Source organism: Tinamus guttatus, unplaced genomic scaffold (assembly GCF_059628265.1).
Source record: "Tinamus guttatus ecotype Peru unplaced genomic scaffold, ASM5962826v1 Tinamus_guttatus_pri_ptg000198l, whole genome shotgun sequence".
NCBI classification, from domain to species: domain Eukaryota; kingdom Metazoa; phylum Chordata; class Aves; order Tinamiformes; family Tinamidae; genus Tinamus; species Tinamus guttatus.
Genome location: NW_028288732.1, coordinates 202,639 through 217,899, shown reverse-complemented (window position 1 = coordinate 217,899; position 15,261 = coordinate 202,639). Strand labels below are relative to the sequence as shown.

General features: G+C 68.1%; 2 protein-coding genes across 4 annotated transcripts; both read left to right on the top strand.

The window, feature by feature from the left end:
* Positions 1-58: 58 nt before the first annotated feature.
* ECE2 (endothelin converting enzyme 2) lies at positions 59-7,934 on the top strand. Of its 3 annotated transcripts, none has more exons than XR_015913316.1 (19): positions 59-184; positions 1,829-1,915; positions 2,311-2,455; positions 2,747-2,962; positions 3,055-3,179; positions 3,313-3,462; positions 3,536-3,601; positions 3,765-3,953; positions 4,333-4,475; positions 4,593-4,707; positions 4,955-5,065; positions 5,221-5,319; positions 5,439-5,516; positions 5,724-5,827; positions 5,986-6,096; positions 6,462-6,529; positions 6,714-6,772; positions 7,199-7,389; positions 7,467-7,541. XR_015913316.1 is itself a non-coding variant. In XM_088523831.1 (19 exons), exons 1-19 carry the CDS (start codon positions 143-145, stop codon positions 7,927-7,929), a joined length of 2,310 nt encoding a protein of 769 aa, XP_088379957.1. In that variant the 5' UTR covers positions 59-142; the 3' UTR covers positions 7,930-7,934. The 3 variants fall into 3 exon arrangements, 2 of the variants coding, with proteins under 2 accessions (XP_088379957.1, XP_088379958.1); XM_088523831.1 differs by lacking the exon at positions 6,714-6,772 and adding an exon at positions 7,753-7,934 and having other exon boundaries at positions 3,316-3,462; positions 7,467-7,562; XM_088523832.1 differs by lacking the exon at positions 6,714-6,772 and adding an exon at positions 7,753-7,934 and having other exon boundaries at positions 128-184; positions 7,467-7,562.
* Positions 7,935-9,216: 1,282 nt separating this feature from the next.
* LOC148594792 (mitochondrial ubiquitin ligase activator of nfkb 1-A-like) lies at positions 9,217-10,630 on the top strand. The gene is made up of 4 exons (XM_088523947.1): positions 9,217-9,335; positions 9,467-9,554; positions 9,641-9,761; positions 9,905-10,630. The coding sequence occupies exons 1-4, from the start codon at positions 9,219-9,221 to the stop codon at positions 10,602-10,604; spliced, it is 1,026 nt and encodes a 341-aa protein (XP_088380073.1). The 5' UTR covers positions 9,217-9,218; the 3' UTR covers positions 10,605-10,630.
* Positions 10,631-15,261: the final 4,631 nt, after the last annotated feature.

The window sequence follows — 15,261 nt, the reverse complement described above, 5'->3', positions numbered from 1 at the left end:
CATCAGCGCCGGTGCCCCGGGGGCGGCGCGGCGCGGGCCATGGCAGCGGCGGCGGCGGAGGCAGGCGGCGCTGCGGCGGCGGCGGCGGCGGGGGCCCGGCGCGGCCCGGGCGGGGAGCGGAGCTAGGCGGGAGGGGCCCGGGATGGCCAGGATGAACGTGGCCCTCCAGGAGCTCGGACACGCCGTGAGTGCCGGCGGCGCGGGTGGGCCCAGGGGGGCAGCGGGTGGGAGAAGGGGACGGGGCGGGGGGATGAGGAAAGGTCGGGAAGGGAGATGGGGCCGGGGGAGTAGGGAGAGCCGCGGGGAGGAGCCCCCGCGTGCGCTGGGAGGCAGCTGGGGGGGCACCAGGAGCTGGGAGGGTTTTGGGGGACCCCAGGAGCCTGGGGGGGCCCTCCGGGCCCTGGGAGGGCTCAGAGGGCTGGGAGAGAGGAGTGGATGCAGGGGGCTGGATGGGCCTGGGGGCTGCAGGAAACTGGGGGTTAGGGAGGCTTGGGGGCAAGGGAGACCCCTTGCTGGAGGGACCCAAAGGGGAGAAGGGATTCCTGTGCAGGGCAGGGGAACTGGGTCGCTGCAGGAGGCATGGTGGGCACCCCCAGCCCCTGCTCTGGAGGGCACGGAGCCAGCCGGAGGGCAGAGCACGGCCGCCTGTGGGGGCCCTGAGCCAGCCCTGCTGGCAGCCATGGGTTGGCTCCGCAGGCCACGGCGGGTTGCAGCAGGAGCCTCAGGCTGGCCTTGGGGGGTGTCCCCGGTGCAGGGGAGGGGGTACAGCTGGGTGGTGGGGGGACAGGGCCACCCCAGGCAGGAGGGCCCATGGTGGGGGAGCCCAGCTTGCTGAGTGTCAGGAAACACCAAATCATCCCTCGCCGATGCCGGCGGCTCCAGGGAACCCACCCAGTGAGGGGTTTCCTGCCAGCTATCGCTGCCAGTCACCTCGTGCGGGTTCCTGCCCGGACAGCCCCCCGTGGTGCCCCCACCCTGGCTGGGCAGGGGCACCTGCCGCCCTTCACCCCCTTCCTGGCATCCTCCCCCCATGTCCCTGGGTCCTCCACGGTCCCCGACACCGGGCCTGCAGACAGCCCCACGGCATCTGCCTGAGTCTGCAGCTTTGGGCAAGAAGGATGAGCCACAACCCAACAGGGTGTTAACTCTGAAGCCTAAGGATGTATTTGACATCAGCATTGTCGATTCTCTTCTACCGAAGCATCCAGCCTTTTCCTCCAGCTCGTTCCCCCCCACCAAGTTCCTGGCTCATCTCCACTGCTTCTTTCTTAGTTGATTTCTTGGCAGCCCTCATGTCTGGCTGGGTACAAACAGCCCACACAGGGCTGCCCCGGAAAGCTGGGTGTGCGGGGGGATTCCGGCCGGGTTCGCCAAATCCCTCTTTGTCCCCCGTCTACCCCCGCGAGGCTGTGCCTGCCCGTGGGTGAGCGTGTGGGGCCGGGGGCTCCCGCGGGGGCTGCCGGTGCTTCCAGATGTTTCGGAGCGCCGTGCACATCTGCATGGAAAGTTCCAGGCAGGGGGAGGGGCGAGGCAGCGGCACTAGGCAACGGTGCAGCCGGTTGCCTGGCGACGGGGACCACGTCTCCGCGGCGATGTGGCACCTGGCGGATGCCTTTGCCGCCATGGCGACGTGGAGGGATGCTCCGGCTGCCCGCCCCGGGCCCCCCGGGATGATGAGGAGGGGCATCGAGGGCGAGGAAGGCCAAAGCACCGGGGAGAGAGCCCGGGGCGCTGCCGGAGCCGGGCTGGTGCCTCCCAGCGCTGTGAGCGCCCGTGCCGCGCTGCCGGGCACCCCGGCCCTGTCCGAGCCCGCTCTCTCCACCGGCAGATGCCCGACTACAAGCGCGCCACGCTGCAGGACGACGAGGGCCCCGAGGCGGCAGGGGACGGTGGCGCCTCTCCGGACAGCGTGGAGGTGAGCTCTGTCCCCGGGCGTCCCCTCCGAGCCCCCAGCATCTCCAGTGCCTGTGTGTGCGAGGGGCAACGCAGCGGGGCCCAGAGCCCCCAGGGCCACGCTGGCCCTTTGCAGGGTGGCACTGGGAGGCAGCCAAAATGCTGCAGAGGGTCTGTCCTTGTGCTGGGGAGGAGTGTCCCCCTCCGTGTCCCCTCCAGGGACACCGCATCCCGGCAGCCCCAAGGGGGTGCTCGGGTACCCATCTTGCTCCCTCCTTGGAGGCCACTTCCCGGCAGTGCTTGGCTGCTCCCCTCCGTGTTCCCATGCGTCTTCCCATCCTCATGCGCTGCCGAGACGCACGGAGGCGGGGGTCCACGGGCGTCCGTGTGCCGTGACCCACGCTATGCCCTTGCTAGGTGGGCTTTCGGAAGGGGACGGCGCCGCTGCTGAGCCGCCTGGCCGCCCGCACGCAGCTGGAGCTGGTGCTCTGCGCCGTCGCCGTCTCCCTGGCCCTGCTGCTCGGCATCGCCGTCGTCGCTCTGGCCATGCAGTACCGCAGAGGTAGGGAGAGACCCCGGGTGGTGGCCCCCAGCCACGGGGGTGGCAGGACGGGAAGGGATGGGGCCTCTGGCTTCAACATATCCCAGGGACCTTCCTCTGGGGCAATCCACACTGGGATACAACGCCAGAGAGACCTCCCAACAGCCCCCTGATGCCCCCCAGCCATCAGTGCCTCCTTCATGGTGCAGAGGGGAGGCTGGAGGCCGGGGGGGTTGCCCCAGCTCTGCCCCACTCCGTGCCTCGGCGTCCCCCCGCACACGTGCCCACCGCCGGGCATGCCCTCCCTGCCAGATCCCTCTCACAGCACGTGCCTGACGGACGCCTGCGTGCGCGTGGCCAGCAAGATCCTGGAGGCGCTGGATTCGGAGATGGACCCATGCCAGGACTTCTACCAGTACTCCTGCGGCGGCTGGATCAAGAGGAACCCGCTGCCCAACGGCCGCTCCAAGTGGAGCACCTTCAACAGCATCTGGGACCAGAACCAGGCCATCATGAAGCACCTCCTAGGTGGGCGCGAGGGTCCGGCAGCAGTCACCTGCTCTCGGGGCGCCTCCGTGCTCCCCACGCATGGTGGCACCTGCGGGCTGGCTCTCCTGCAGAGAATGCCACCTTCAACTCCAGCAGCGAGGCGGAGAGGAAGACGCAGCGCTACTACCTGTCCTGCCTCAAGGAGCAGCGGATAGAAGAGCTGGGCTCCCAGCCGCTCATGGAGCTCATCGACAAGGTGGGCGCAGAGGGCTCACGCGTGTCAGGTCTCAGCCCCACCAGGCCTGGGCACAGTTACATTGGGTGACTGGAGATGGAAACGTCCCCTGGAAACGCGGGACAGCCCCTGAGGCACCGGGTCTGTTTGCCAGCAGATCGGTGGCTGGAACATCACGGGGCCCTGGAACCAGAGCAACTTCATGGAGGTCCTCAAGATGGTGTCTGGCACATACCGGGCGACCCCCTTCTTCACGGTGTATGTGGGTGCAGACTCCAAGAGCTCCAACAGCAACATCATCCAGGTCAGCTCCAAGGCACCGGGGGCCGCAGGCACCGGTGGCACCGGTTGTTCACGCTGCCTCTCTCCTCCCCCAGGTGGACCAGTCGGGGCTTTTCCTGCCATCCCGGGATTACTACCTGAACAAGACTGCCAATGAGAAGGTGAGGCTGGGGGAAACCCATGGTGTTGTGGGGAAACGGGGCCAGCGCATGTCCAGCACCGCATCAGGCTGCAACGGGCACGCTGCCCACGCGGGCAGTGGGTCTGAGCCCCTGAGCAGATGACCTGGGGACATTGCTGAGGCCGGGTGCGCGGTCCTACCAGGTGCTGGCGGCGTACCTGGACTACATGGTGGAGCTGGGCATGCTGCTGGGAGGTGCCAAGGAGCCCACCCAGCTCCAGATGCAGCAGGTCCTGGACTTCGAAACACAGCTGGCCAACATCACCGTGCCCCAGGCCGAGCGGCGGGACGACGAGAAGATCTACCACAAAATGAGCATCGCCGAGCTGCAGGTAGCCTGACACAGCCTAGGGTCCCATCAGCAGGGAAGAGCTTGGGAAAACCCTGGATACCTGGAGAGGTTGTCCATCAGCATTGCTCCCCAAGGACACACAGGGACAGAAACCCCCACCTCGGGCAGCTCTGACCCTCCTGCAGGTGCCAGGGCAGGTGCTGGCAGCGAGGTGCCCTTCACTTTGTCATTAGGATTTGGCAGGAGCTGCCGCTCCTCACCGGAGGGGTCCCCGTCTCCCACTGGGCACGGCGGGGGGATCCTCTCCTCAGCCTGGAGCACGGAGAGCTGCAGGGTGCGGAGGGATTCGAGGCCCTTCTCTGGCGGTCCCTGCTCCCTGTGCGCAGCAGAGCCATGCTGAGCGCCCCGTGTCCCCGCAGGCCCTGGCCCCGGCCATCGACTGGCTGGATTACCTGGCCTATGCCCTGGCCCCGCTGGAGCTGGCCGACACGGAGCCCGTGGTGGTGTACGGGGACGCCTACCTGCAGCAGCTCTCTGAGCTCATCAACAGCACCGAGCGCAGGTGAGGAGCCCGCAGGGGTGGCAGGGACACGTCTGGGACAGGCCACTGGCTGGAGGATGGGGGATCCCGTGTGGACTGAGGCCACGGTGAGCTGTGGCATCTCTGTGCCCCTCGCAGTGTCCTGAACAACTACCTGATCTGGAACCTGGTGCAGAAAACTGCCTCCAGCCTGGACCAGCGCTTCGAGACGGCCCAGGAGAGGCTGCTGGAGACGCTCTATGGCACCAGGAAGGTAACAGTGGGGCACAGGATGAGCCCCCTCCACCCACAGCCTGGACCAACACCAACACAGGGGCAGTCGGGACCACCCCTGACCTTGGGATGCCCTTGGGAAGCAGCGACACAGGATGCTGCAGACCACAGACCGTCTCCTGGGGTGCAGGGGTTTAAGCTGCTGACGGGCGCGGGGAGGGGAGCAGGGGAGACTGGGGCTGCTGGGGTGTCCTGAGGGTCTCACGACTCCGTCTCACCCCCCACAGTCCTGCACACCCCGCTGGCAAACCTGCATCTCCAACACGGATGACACGCTGGGCTTTGCCTTGGGCTCCCTCTTCGTCAAAGCCACCTTCGACCGTGACAGCAAGGCCATCGTGAGGACACTTGTGCCCCCTTCATTCCCCACCGCTTCCCCTGGGGGATTCCCCATAGCCGCCCCCTGACCACCCTGTCCCTGCGTGAGGGGTGTCTGGGGTGGCATGGGCACAGCTGGTGCTGTGGGTAGAGGTTTGTTCCCTTCTTTCCCCAGGCTGAGGAGATGATCAGCGAGATCCGGACGGCTTTCGAGGTGTCCCTGGACCAGCTCGACTGGATGGATGAGAAGACCAGAGAGGCTGCGAAGGAGAAGGTAATCCAGAAGGACAGGCTTGTCCCTGGGCTCGGGGAGGCCAGTGGGTGGGAGACCCCCGGCAAATGCCCTGGTCCCATCTCACCACCAGGCACTGCCTGGGGCCTCTCTCCATTCAGGCAGATGCCATCTATGACATGATCGGCTTCCCAGACTTCATCCTGGACAACAAGGAGCTGGACGACGTCTATGACGGGGTAGGAGAGCACCCAGCTCCCGCCAAGCCCTGCAGACCCCCAAGGAGGGAGTTTGGGACCCTTTGGGCAGTCCTGTGGGCGGCAGAGCTGGGTGGGAGGCCAGCACGATAGGGGAGGACATTACCAGACATCTCAGTAGCCATCGCTGGTGGCGGAGAAGAGCCCCGGGCTGGGCTCCATCCTCATCCCGTCCTCTTCCTCGTCCAGTACGAGGTCTCCGAGGACTCCTTCTTTCAGAACATGCTCAACTTCTACAACTTCTCTGCCAAAGTCATGGCCGACCAGCTCCGGAAACCCCCCAACCGGGACCAGTAAGGAGCTGTGGGACGCGGCCTGGGGGGAACGCGGGAGCGCGCCAGCCCCAGCACCACGCTGCACGTCCCACGGGACGATGCTGGGGGACACAGCAGGCGGGGACACGTCCCTGCCCAGCCCGTGCTGCGTCCCCAGTGCCCGGTCCCTGCCCCAGGTGGAGCATGACCCCGCAGACCGTCAACGCCTACTACCTGCCCACCAAGAACGGCATCGTCTTCCCCGCCGGCATCCTGCAGGCCCCCTTCTACGCCCGCAACCACCCCAAGTGAGCACAGCCGGGGACACCTCCAAAGAGCGGGGGCATGGGGGGCGATGGCAGGATGCAGCCCTTAGGGCCGGAGCCCACGGCCCCCTCTCTGGCGGGGAAGAGCCGCTGTGGAAGGAAAACCCGGGGGGGCAAAGCTCCATCCAGGCCTTGCGTCTGGCGTCTATAATGCCCTGCAAAGTCCCCATGAGGCCACCGGTGTCCCCAAGCTGCCAAGTGGGCAGCGGGGCTGGGGATGTGGTGCGGTGCCCGGGATGCGCAGCGGGAGCTCAGGATGTGGTGGCAGCTCCTGGCACACATGGGCAGCCAGCCGAGAGGCTGAGCGGGCGCGGGGACACTCACCCGGCTCCCCCGCTGCCTCACAGAGCCCTCAACTTCGGCGGCATCGGCGTGGTGATGGGGCACGAGCTGACGCACGCGTTTGATGACCAAGGTGAGACTGCCGCCCGTGGCACCTCCTGCCCCCGACCCCTCTGCCCGCCCCTGGGCCCTCGGTGTGGGAAGAGGGGCACGCGGGGAGACCGCTTCGCCATCCATCGCATCCTGTGTGTCCGTGCCCCGGCCGCGCTGCACCCCCCAGCTCGCAGGTTTCCCCTTCTATCGTCCTGTCTCCCCAGGTGGCACCCGCCGATACCTCCCCCTGGCTTCTCTGTGCAGCTTTCGCTCCATCTGCTTGGTGAGGACACAGTGTCTGCAGCTCGGGCTCCCCACCGCCTCATCCGCATCCGCATCCTCATCCTCATCCTCCCCTCGGGGCACGGCACAGGGCTCTCGCGCATCTGCTCTGCTTTGCACCTTCACCATAGCCCTGGGGCCAGCAGGGACGAGCTGGGGGCGATGGGAGAACCAGGGGTGACACAAGTCAGGGGGTTTGGAGCAGCAGGGGTGTTTGGGGCCCAAGCATGTAGCTGAGGCCAGAGACAGCTTGGAGCAGGGGCTGGCATGAACATGAAGGCTCCAGTGCCCTCGACGTCCCCCAGCGCATCCCCGAAGCCCTAACGCTCACACCGGGGCATCTCTCTGGGGATCTCCTCCATGGGGGGCTGGCTGGGGCGCGGGGCTGCTGCCCCCCGTCCCGCTGCCCCACGGCCCCCTCCCGCAGGGCGCGAGTACGACAAGGAGGGCAACCTGCGGCCCTGGTGGCAGAACTCCTCGCTGGAGGCCTTCAAGAACCGCACGGAGTGCATGACGGAGCAGTACGGCCGCTACACCGTGCACCGCGAGAAGGTGAACGGCCGGCAGACGCTGGGCGAGAACATCGCCGACAACGGCGGGCTCAAGGCCGCCTACAACGTGAGTGGCCCCGCGCGCGGCGCGGCGGGCACGGCGTCCTGCGCCCCGCGCCGCCCCTCACGGCGCTTCCCCCGCAGGCCTACAAGTCGTGGCTGCAGAAGAACGGCGAGGAGAAGCGCCTGCCCGCCCTGGGGCTCACCAACCACCAGCTCTTCTTCGTGGGCTTCGCACAGGTACCGCCGAGCGGGACGGGGAGCGCCGAGACGCCAGGGCCACCCTGTCCCTTCCGAGCTGCTCCTCTGCAGCTCCCTGTCCCATTATCCCGCAATCCTGCTGCTCCAGAAGCCTGGGGAAACCCCCATCCCGGCCCCCCGCTGCTCCCAGCGGGGCCGTCCCGTCCCTAAGGCCGCTCCGCTCCGGCAGGTGTGGTGCTCCGTGCGGACGCCCGAGAGCTCCCACGAAGGGCTGGTCACCGACCCGCACAGCCCCGACAAGTACCGCGTCATCGGCACCCTCAGCAACTCCCGGGACTTTGTGGAACACTTCGGCTGCCCCCTGGGCTCGCCCATGAACCCCGGCAAGCACTGTGAGGTCTGGTAGGGACGGCGCCGGGGACAGAGCGCCGCGTGTCCCGCCGCACCCCAGCCTCGCGCGCGGAGCGGGGCCGCCTGCCGGGCGCCCCCCGCGCGCCGCCGCCGTGCCCCTCCATCCCAGCTCCTCCCGCATCCCGGCTCCTGCGGCCCCGCGCCGGGCACGGAGCGGAGCTGCTGCGCCCGCCGCCCCGACCCCACGACGCCGTGGCCCCCCGGGAACGCGGCACCCCCGGCATCACGGCCCCGCAGAGCCGGCAGGTCGGATGGGCCCCACGCGCAGCGGGAGGGCCAGATCCCGCTCCGCTGCCGCCACCCCTGCCTGCTGCCCCGCGCAGGGACACGGTCCCCCTGTCCCCAGGCCGGGCTGCGGGAGGCAGAGCGACCAGGCTGGGAGCCGCCCGGCTCCTGCTCTTAACTCCATCCCCTCCTGAACCAGCTTGGCTTCCCCATCCACGTCTGCCGGGACCAGTGGGCGGCAGAGGGAACTGGTGCCTTGGGCTGTGGGTGGCTGTTGCTGAATTTATTTAATGATTAAAAGCAGTTTCCACTTAATGCTAGTGGCTCCAAGTCCTTCACAGCGTTGGGATGGAAAGAGAACCCAGACTGGGCACAAAGACAGTGGCACAAACACACAGGGTTGGGGACACGCCGGAGACCAGCCCTCCTCGGGGACAGGAGGTCTCCCAGGCAGGGATGGTCTCCAGGGAACGTGGCAGCCTCAGAGCCAGGCAGGAGACTGCGTGCCCTGCTCCGGGCATGGCAGCGTGGGGACAACGGGGAGCCCTGCCGCCCCCTAGACACCGGCACGGCGCGGGGCCGGTTGTGCTGCGGATGCGGTGGGGCCGGCCCGGCGCCCTCCCGCTCCCACGGCGGCCCCGCGCCCGCCCGGGCTGCACGGGGCCCCGGCCGCCATGCTGCCCTCACCGCCCTCACCGCGCCCAGCGCGCAGGCGCGGGCAGCCATGGGGGGGGGGGGCGAGACGGCGCAAAGGCCGACGGGAGTTGCAGTCCTGAGGTCTCCCGGGGAGGCGACTCCAGGGGTGCTCGGCGCAAGGCCCGACGGGAGCTGTAGTTCAGCGCGGGTGCCGCCGGCGCTGCCACGAGGAGGGGCACACTCCATTTCCCAGCAGGCAGCGCGGCGCGGCCCGGGCGCCTCCGGCGGTGTGGGGCGCCGCGGCGGCGGGTCCGGGCCGGGCCTGGCTGCGGGAGCCGAGCCCGGGTCCGGGCCGAGCGGCCCCGGCGTGGCCTGAGCGCAGCCGGCGGCGCGCGGGGCCCCGCGCGAACCGTCCCCGCCGCCATGGACACGGCGCCCATCACGGCCGGGGAGCTGCTCTGCCTGGGCTCCAGTGTCGCCCTCTCGGGCCTCTGCTACTACCTGTACCGCAGGAAGGCCAGGGTGGCGGCGCGCATCCAGGTAGCGGCTCCCGGCCCTCCCGCCCCCTGCCCCGCGGCCCGGCTGACCCGGGCCCGCGGCTGCATCCTCCAGCCGCGTCCTGAGCCCCCCGTGTCCCCTGCCCTCCTCACACGCGGCCCCTGCTCTTCCAGGAGGCCCCCAAGCTCCGGGTAGATGACGATTTGCCCGCGCTGGTGTCCGCGGCCGAGGGGAGGTGCCTGTCGTACGTCGCCCTGGAAGGTAAGGGCGCCTACAGGCTCCCCGTGGCCCCCGCACGGGGACCAGGGCCCTCCTCGCTCGGCCCTGATGCCTCCCCTCGCCCTCAGGCATAGTGCTGCCAGCCAAGGCCGCGCTGTCCAGCCATTACCACGAGGAGATGCAGGGTGTCATCCAGAAACTGCTCCTCAAGGAACATCGGCTGGTCTGGAACAGCCTGGCCTGGAGCTGGTGAGCGACGCGGTGTCACAGCAGGGCTGGGCTTGCACTGGGGCTCCAGCTGCCTTCCCCAGGGCTCTTTGGGAGGCAGGAGGCAGCTCGGGGCTGTTCCAGGCTGCCAGCGTTCTCAGCGCTGTGCCCTTGGCTGCTTGCAGGAGCGACAGCGAGCGGGTGCTCTCGGAGCAGGTCTACACCGTCCCCTTCCTGCTGGCCTCGGCGGACGCCGCGGCGGCGACGCGGGTGAGCGTGGAGAGCCCGCTGCGAGCCGCGCAGCTGCCCCTGGAGACGGTGTACGAGCGCTTCCAGCAGCCGGCGCACGGCTTCCGCGACCTGCTGGGCCACTACCTGAGCGGGGAGAAGCCCAAGGGCATCCTGGAGACAGAGGAGATGCTGCGAGTGGGGGCCGGGCTGACGGGCATCGGGGAGCTGGCGCTGCACCCCGACGGCTCCCTGCACCTGCAGCCGCCGGGCCGCGGTGCCGAGTACTTCTTGTGCCTGGGGGACTGGCAGACGGTGCTGGCGGAGCTGGAGTCGAGCCGCAGGCTCTGGAAGGCGGCGGCGGCGCTCTGCGCCCTGGCCGGCGTCGCCGTCCTCCTGCACGCGCTCTGCCGGGCCTACCGGCACGCGCGCCTCCGGCACGAGCCCGAGGAGGACAAGGAGCCCGACGGCGAGGAGCTCGGCGACGGCGTGCTCGAGGACTCGTGCGTGATCTGCCTGGCGCGGCCCCGCGAGTGCGTCCTGCTGGGCTGCGGCCACATCTGCTGCTGCTTCCGCTGCTTCCAGGCCTTGCCCGCCCGCCTCTGCCCCATCTGCCGGGGGCCCATCGAGCGCGTGGTGCCCCTGTACCAAGCGTGAGCGCCCGGGGGCAGGGGCGGCGCCACGCCGAGCCTCGGGCCTGCACGAACGTAACATCTGCTGCCCGCTCGCATGCAGGTGTGTGGTTCCTCTTGGGGAGGCAGGGCTCCTGGTTTGCCTCTCTCGTGTTTTTCAGCGGTCAGGGGCATTCCCTACAAAGCCAGGGCAGGTTTATACCCCCACTCTCCTCTTGGAATTCTGCCTGCTGGAGGGAGCCCCCTGAACGTCACTGCTTGGGAGGAAACGCGCTCCGTTCCCTGGTGCCGGCCCTGGGGAGAAGCTCCCTGCAGCACCCAGGACAGCTGCTTTGCCAGGGGCTGTTTGAACCGTTTTTGCAGCTCTGACTCGAGGCAGGGACCCCTCCTCCCGGGAGCTGTGTGGGTTTTTTTCCTTGTTTTGCTTTTGTAGCACGTGGCTTTGTGCCCAGAACGAGTGACAGGGGGGAGGTACCAGGACAGGGCAGACACATCTGGGGAAGGTGGGAGGACACGCACCTGGCTGCAGCTCCACCGTTCTTCTACCCTTAACTGCTGTGGCCACGGCCACTACACAAACTGCGCGGGGGCGTTTGGGGGACAGAGTCCCCGTTTCAGGGAAGAGCCGGATTGGGCCGTTGTCCCCCGCTGCTCCGTCCCGCAAGCAGGATGTGACGCTGCGGTGGCGCCGTCCCGCAGCCTGGAGCCCCCATCTGTGTGTGAGGCAGAGGACAGACACCGGGCAGTGCAGGCACCCGCAGCCCTCAGCGAGGCCCATGCGTGCCAGCCCCGGAGCTCAGCTTTCCTGTCCCCATCCCGGGGGCACTTGCTGCTGCTTGTGGATTGATAAAGTCAACGAATGGAGCGGAGCCTCGTGCCTTTCTGTGGGTCGCTGAAAAGGGGGGACTGGGGTCCCATTGACGCCCTGGGAGCAGAGAAGCCTTCCCGGGAAGGGAGGGAGGGCTGGCGGGTGTCCCCACCCCGTCACACTAACGCACAGCGCAGGGAGGAGGCGGCAGCTGGAGGGCTCCAAAGGGGCAGCCGTGCCGGGGCTACCAGCGCCCTGCGGAACCCGGGGGCACAAGGGATGAGCGGGGGGTGACGGCACCGGGGCTGACAGGGGCCCTTCCCCGGCCACCCAGGGTGTCACCGTGCGCAGGGTGTGGCGGGTGCGAGGAGGGGGCCCGTTACCACAGCAACCGTGCTCTCCCCGTCTCCATGGTGACGGCTCCCCTGGACCACTCCCCTTCACCGCCTGCCTGCGGTTGCCTGGGCAACGCTCCGGCTCCAGGGCACCCGGAGTCGGGATGGGGGCAGCGCTGGGTGGCCATGCGAGCCCGACCCTGCGCAGGACCCCCCCCCACGGCAGCAGGCTGGGAGCGAGCAGCGGGATGCGCTCCCCTCCGGAGCCCCGGCGTCCCCCCCACAGAGGGAGGAATTTCGGGAAGGAGATAAATACCAGATGGGAGAGGGCCGGGCTGCCGGGAACACATTCCCCGCGTGCCAAGAGCAGTTGGCGCGAGTGGGCGCGTGGGCCGGCGAGGGCAGGAGGCACCCGCGCTCCCGGAGACTGCTCTGCTCGTTCCCTTGTGGGTGGCTTGTGGCCAAGGCCCATCTCTGCCCATGGGTGCTGAGGGCACCGGGAAACACATCCTGGCGTGTCCCGGAGTCGCCCTGTGCCTGGGGACACCCCCACAGCCCTCCTGCCACCTGGTGCCAGGACACAGCTCCCCTCAGACAGCCCCGTGCTGGGGCCTGCAGGGAGCCACCGTCACCCGAGGCGGCCCCGGCCCAGCCCCTGCAGGGACACGGCACTGCCTGGCACCGCTCCGGCCTCCAGCATGACTCAACTGCTCGGCACGGCCCTAGCCAGGGCCACACGGTGCCAAAGTGCCTGGCACAGGGGCCCTGTGGCGGCACCAGCGTCCCCAGGCAGAGCCGCTGTCCCCACAGCAGGAGCGGCCGGAGCAGGCAGTGCCGGACCCAGCGCACGGGCCGGCCCGGGGCTGTGCCCGTCGCGGCAGGGGTGGCGGGTCCCCATCCGCGGGGCCCCGCGTGGCAGCGCCCGGCTCCGCTCGTCCCCGTCTGTTGCCATGGTGACGTGGTGGCAGACGAGCCCGGAGCTCCGCGCCCGGCAGCGAGGCCCGTCCATCCACCGCGCCAGCGGCCTCCATTCGGGTCCCCTCCGCGGCCCCCCACAGCCGAGACTGCAGCTCTGCCCGGGGCCACTTCAAGGGATGGGGACGGTGCCATCACCCATCAGCTGCCCTGGAGGAGACCATGGGGGAGCTCCCAGCAGAGCTGCGTCCCCCAGACTGGAGCGTGCTGAGGCAGACAAACTCATTTCACCAATGACACTGCCCCGGCCCTCCCATCTTCACCCATCACTGCCTCCCCCAACCCTCACCACTAACCCCCAGCAGTAAGGGCCATGAGAGCCAGCACCACCACCCGTGCTGGCAGCACGGCCCCAGGGACACTGGGCTCATGTCCCTGCTGGTGTCCCAGGAGCCATTTGGCTGCAGGGAGCCACCTGGGAACAGCAAGGGAGGGAAACACCCTGCTCGGAGGGCCCCGACCTTGGGGACGCCCTTCGCCCGCGCCGCACACCTGGCTGGAGAGGAGCCCTGGGACAGGCAGACAGCAGGGACACGGTGCCAGCGAGGAGCCCCAGGCCACGGCCACCACCGGCACGGAGCAGAAGTGCCATTTCACGTTTCTTGGCAGAGCCGGGAGCAAAACAGATGGAAGAGCTGGAGACACCGAGAGCAGCCTCCAAACGCGCCTCTGCAGCCCCCAAACACCCTCCCGCCGCGCACCCAGCCCGGCCAGCCCAAGGGCACCTGGCCCTGCTCTCCCAGCAGCAGCCCCGAGGGCACCGCTCGAGAGGGAGATCCGGTCAGGCCGGTTACACAACATGCTGGGGATGACTGGGACGAGGCAGGAGGGATGCACCTGATGTGGCCTCCCCTAAGATACCTGGAAACTTTGTGCTAGGTGGCAAGAGGAACCCAGGACAGGTTTGGAGTCTCATTACAGCTGCCTCCAAGGCCAGGGGAACCAGATGGGGCTGAAGCAGCAGCTTCTGCTTGGGCCAGGGTAGAAGAAAACTGTGATCTCCAGAGTCATCTGTGTAGGAGAGCTCACCATAAGGCCCAGCAGCAGGCCCAGGGCTGCCTGCCTCCTCCTCTGAGCCTGCTTTTACCCAGCTGCTGCCTGACAGATTGGCAAAGCCTCAGACCCCATCTCATCCTTGGCAGGTCTTGGGGATCTTCAGGTGCTCCCGGGTGTCCCCACATAGCCCAGGCTGGACATGCCCCACCACCAGCTTCACGGGTGTTTTCACCTGTGAAACCACTTGAAGCGTCAGTGACCTTGGGCTAAAGCCCATCACCCGTGTCAAGGCCTCCAGAGCCACCACCCCAATGCACGTGCGAGGATGCAGGACCTCAAGGGGTAGCGTTCAACTTGAGGTCACAGCCAGAGCCACCAGGCTCCTTGAGCATCGCCCAAGACCACAGGAGCAAAGCAAGCCACATAAGTAGGATGACCTCCATCGCCAACTCCATGTCCCCTCCGCTAACCAGCGGCTGTGACCAGCCACCAGCCCCAGCATCGCCTGTGAAGTGGCTACAGAGACGTGCCCTGTCTCAGCCCGGAGGCTGGAGCCCAGGTCTGATGAGCCCAGGCAGGGAGAAGCTGCTGCCTCCCCCACTCCCACATCCCTTCTTCCCACTTTGCATTGGACAAAAGGCTGCAAAGGAAGCGAGAAAAGAGATTACGTGGATGCTAAGAGGCGGATAGTGAATGTGTGATGAGAGCCGGGAAAAGGGGGGGGTGCACGGTCATGGCAAGGGGGAACGTCACCCCCAGCACCAGGGATAACAGACTGGATCCCTCCTGCATCCCCATCCCACCAGCATCTTCGTGCCCAAGGTGCCTCCTTCCCTCTCCCCCTGGTGACAAAAGGCCTTGTCACCCCGCGCTCAGGGAGCCGGCCCTGGAGCTGTCCCGAGGACGTGCCGGGCAGCACAGCCCTGCTCTGCTCCAGCCCCATCCCGGCAGCCTGGATGTGCCCCTCGGGCGCCCCAAGTACCCTCTGGTCACAGCCCCATGGCCGAGCAACCCACCGCGCGCGCAGGGTGCCACAGGAGCAGCTCCCGGAGCGCCCCCGGCCCCGCTGCTCCCCGCGCCTCCCACGCGCCCATCTGCTCCTCTCGCCGCCCCCCGGCCGGCGCGCCGCGGCCTGTCCCTGCCCACGGGCAGCGCCACGTGGGCCCGGCGACGGGGAAAGCAGGCCACATCTCAGCGTGGGCCTCTCGCCTATTTTCCCGGGCGCTTTTCGCAGGAGCAGGAGCTGTCACATGAAAAGTTTGAGCCCAAGCAAAGGCAGGGATAAAGCTGCTGCCTTGCCAGCAGAGAGGGCACATTTCTACCTCCATCCCTCCCCACCTCTGATCTCAGAGGGGACAGCAGGGACCAGCTCGCTGCAGAGATGAACACAAAGGAAAAGCATGTCCAAGCCCGCCCAAAATAGAAATACCCGCTCCCTGTGCATGGACCTACCCAGAGAATGTTCTTCTCCATCACCTTTCATCTGGGATCTCAAAGCACAGGATGCAGAGCCAGCAGCAACAACAGCAAGCAGAGGCAGACCCCAGGGCCCTCTATATAATCCCAAC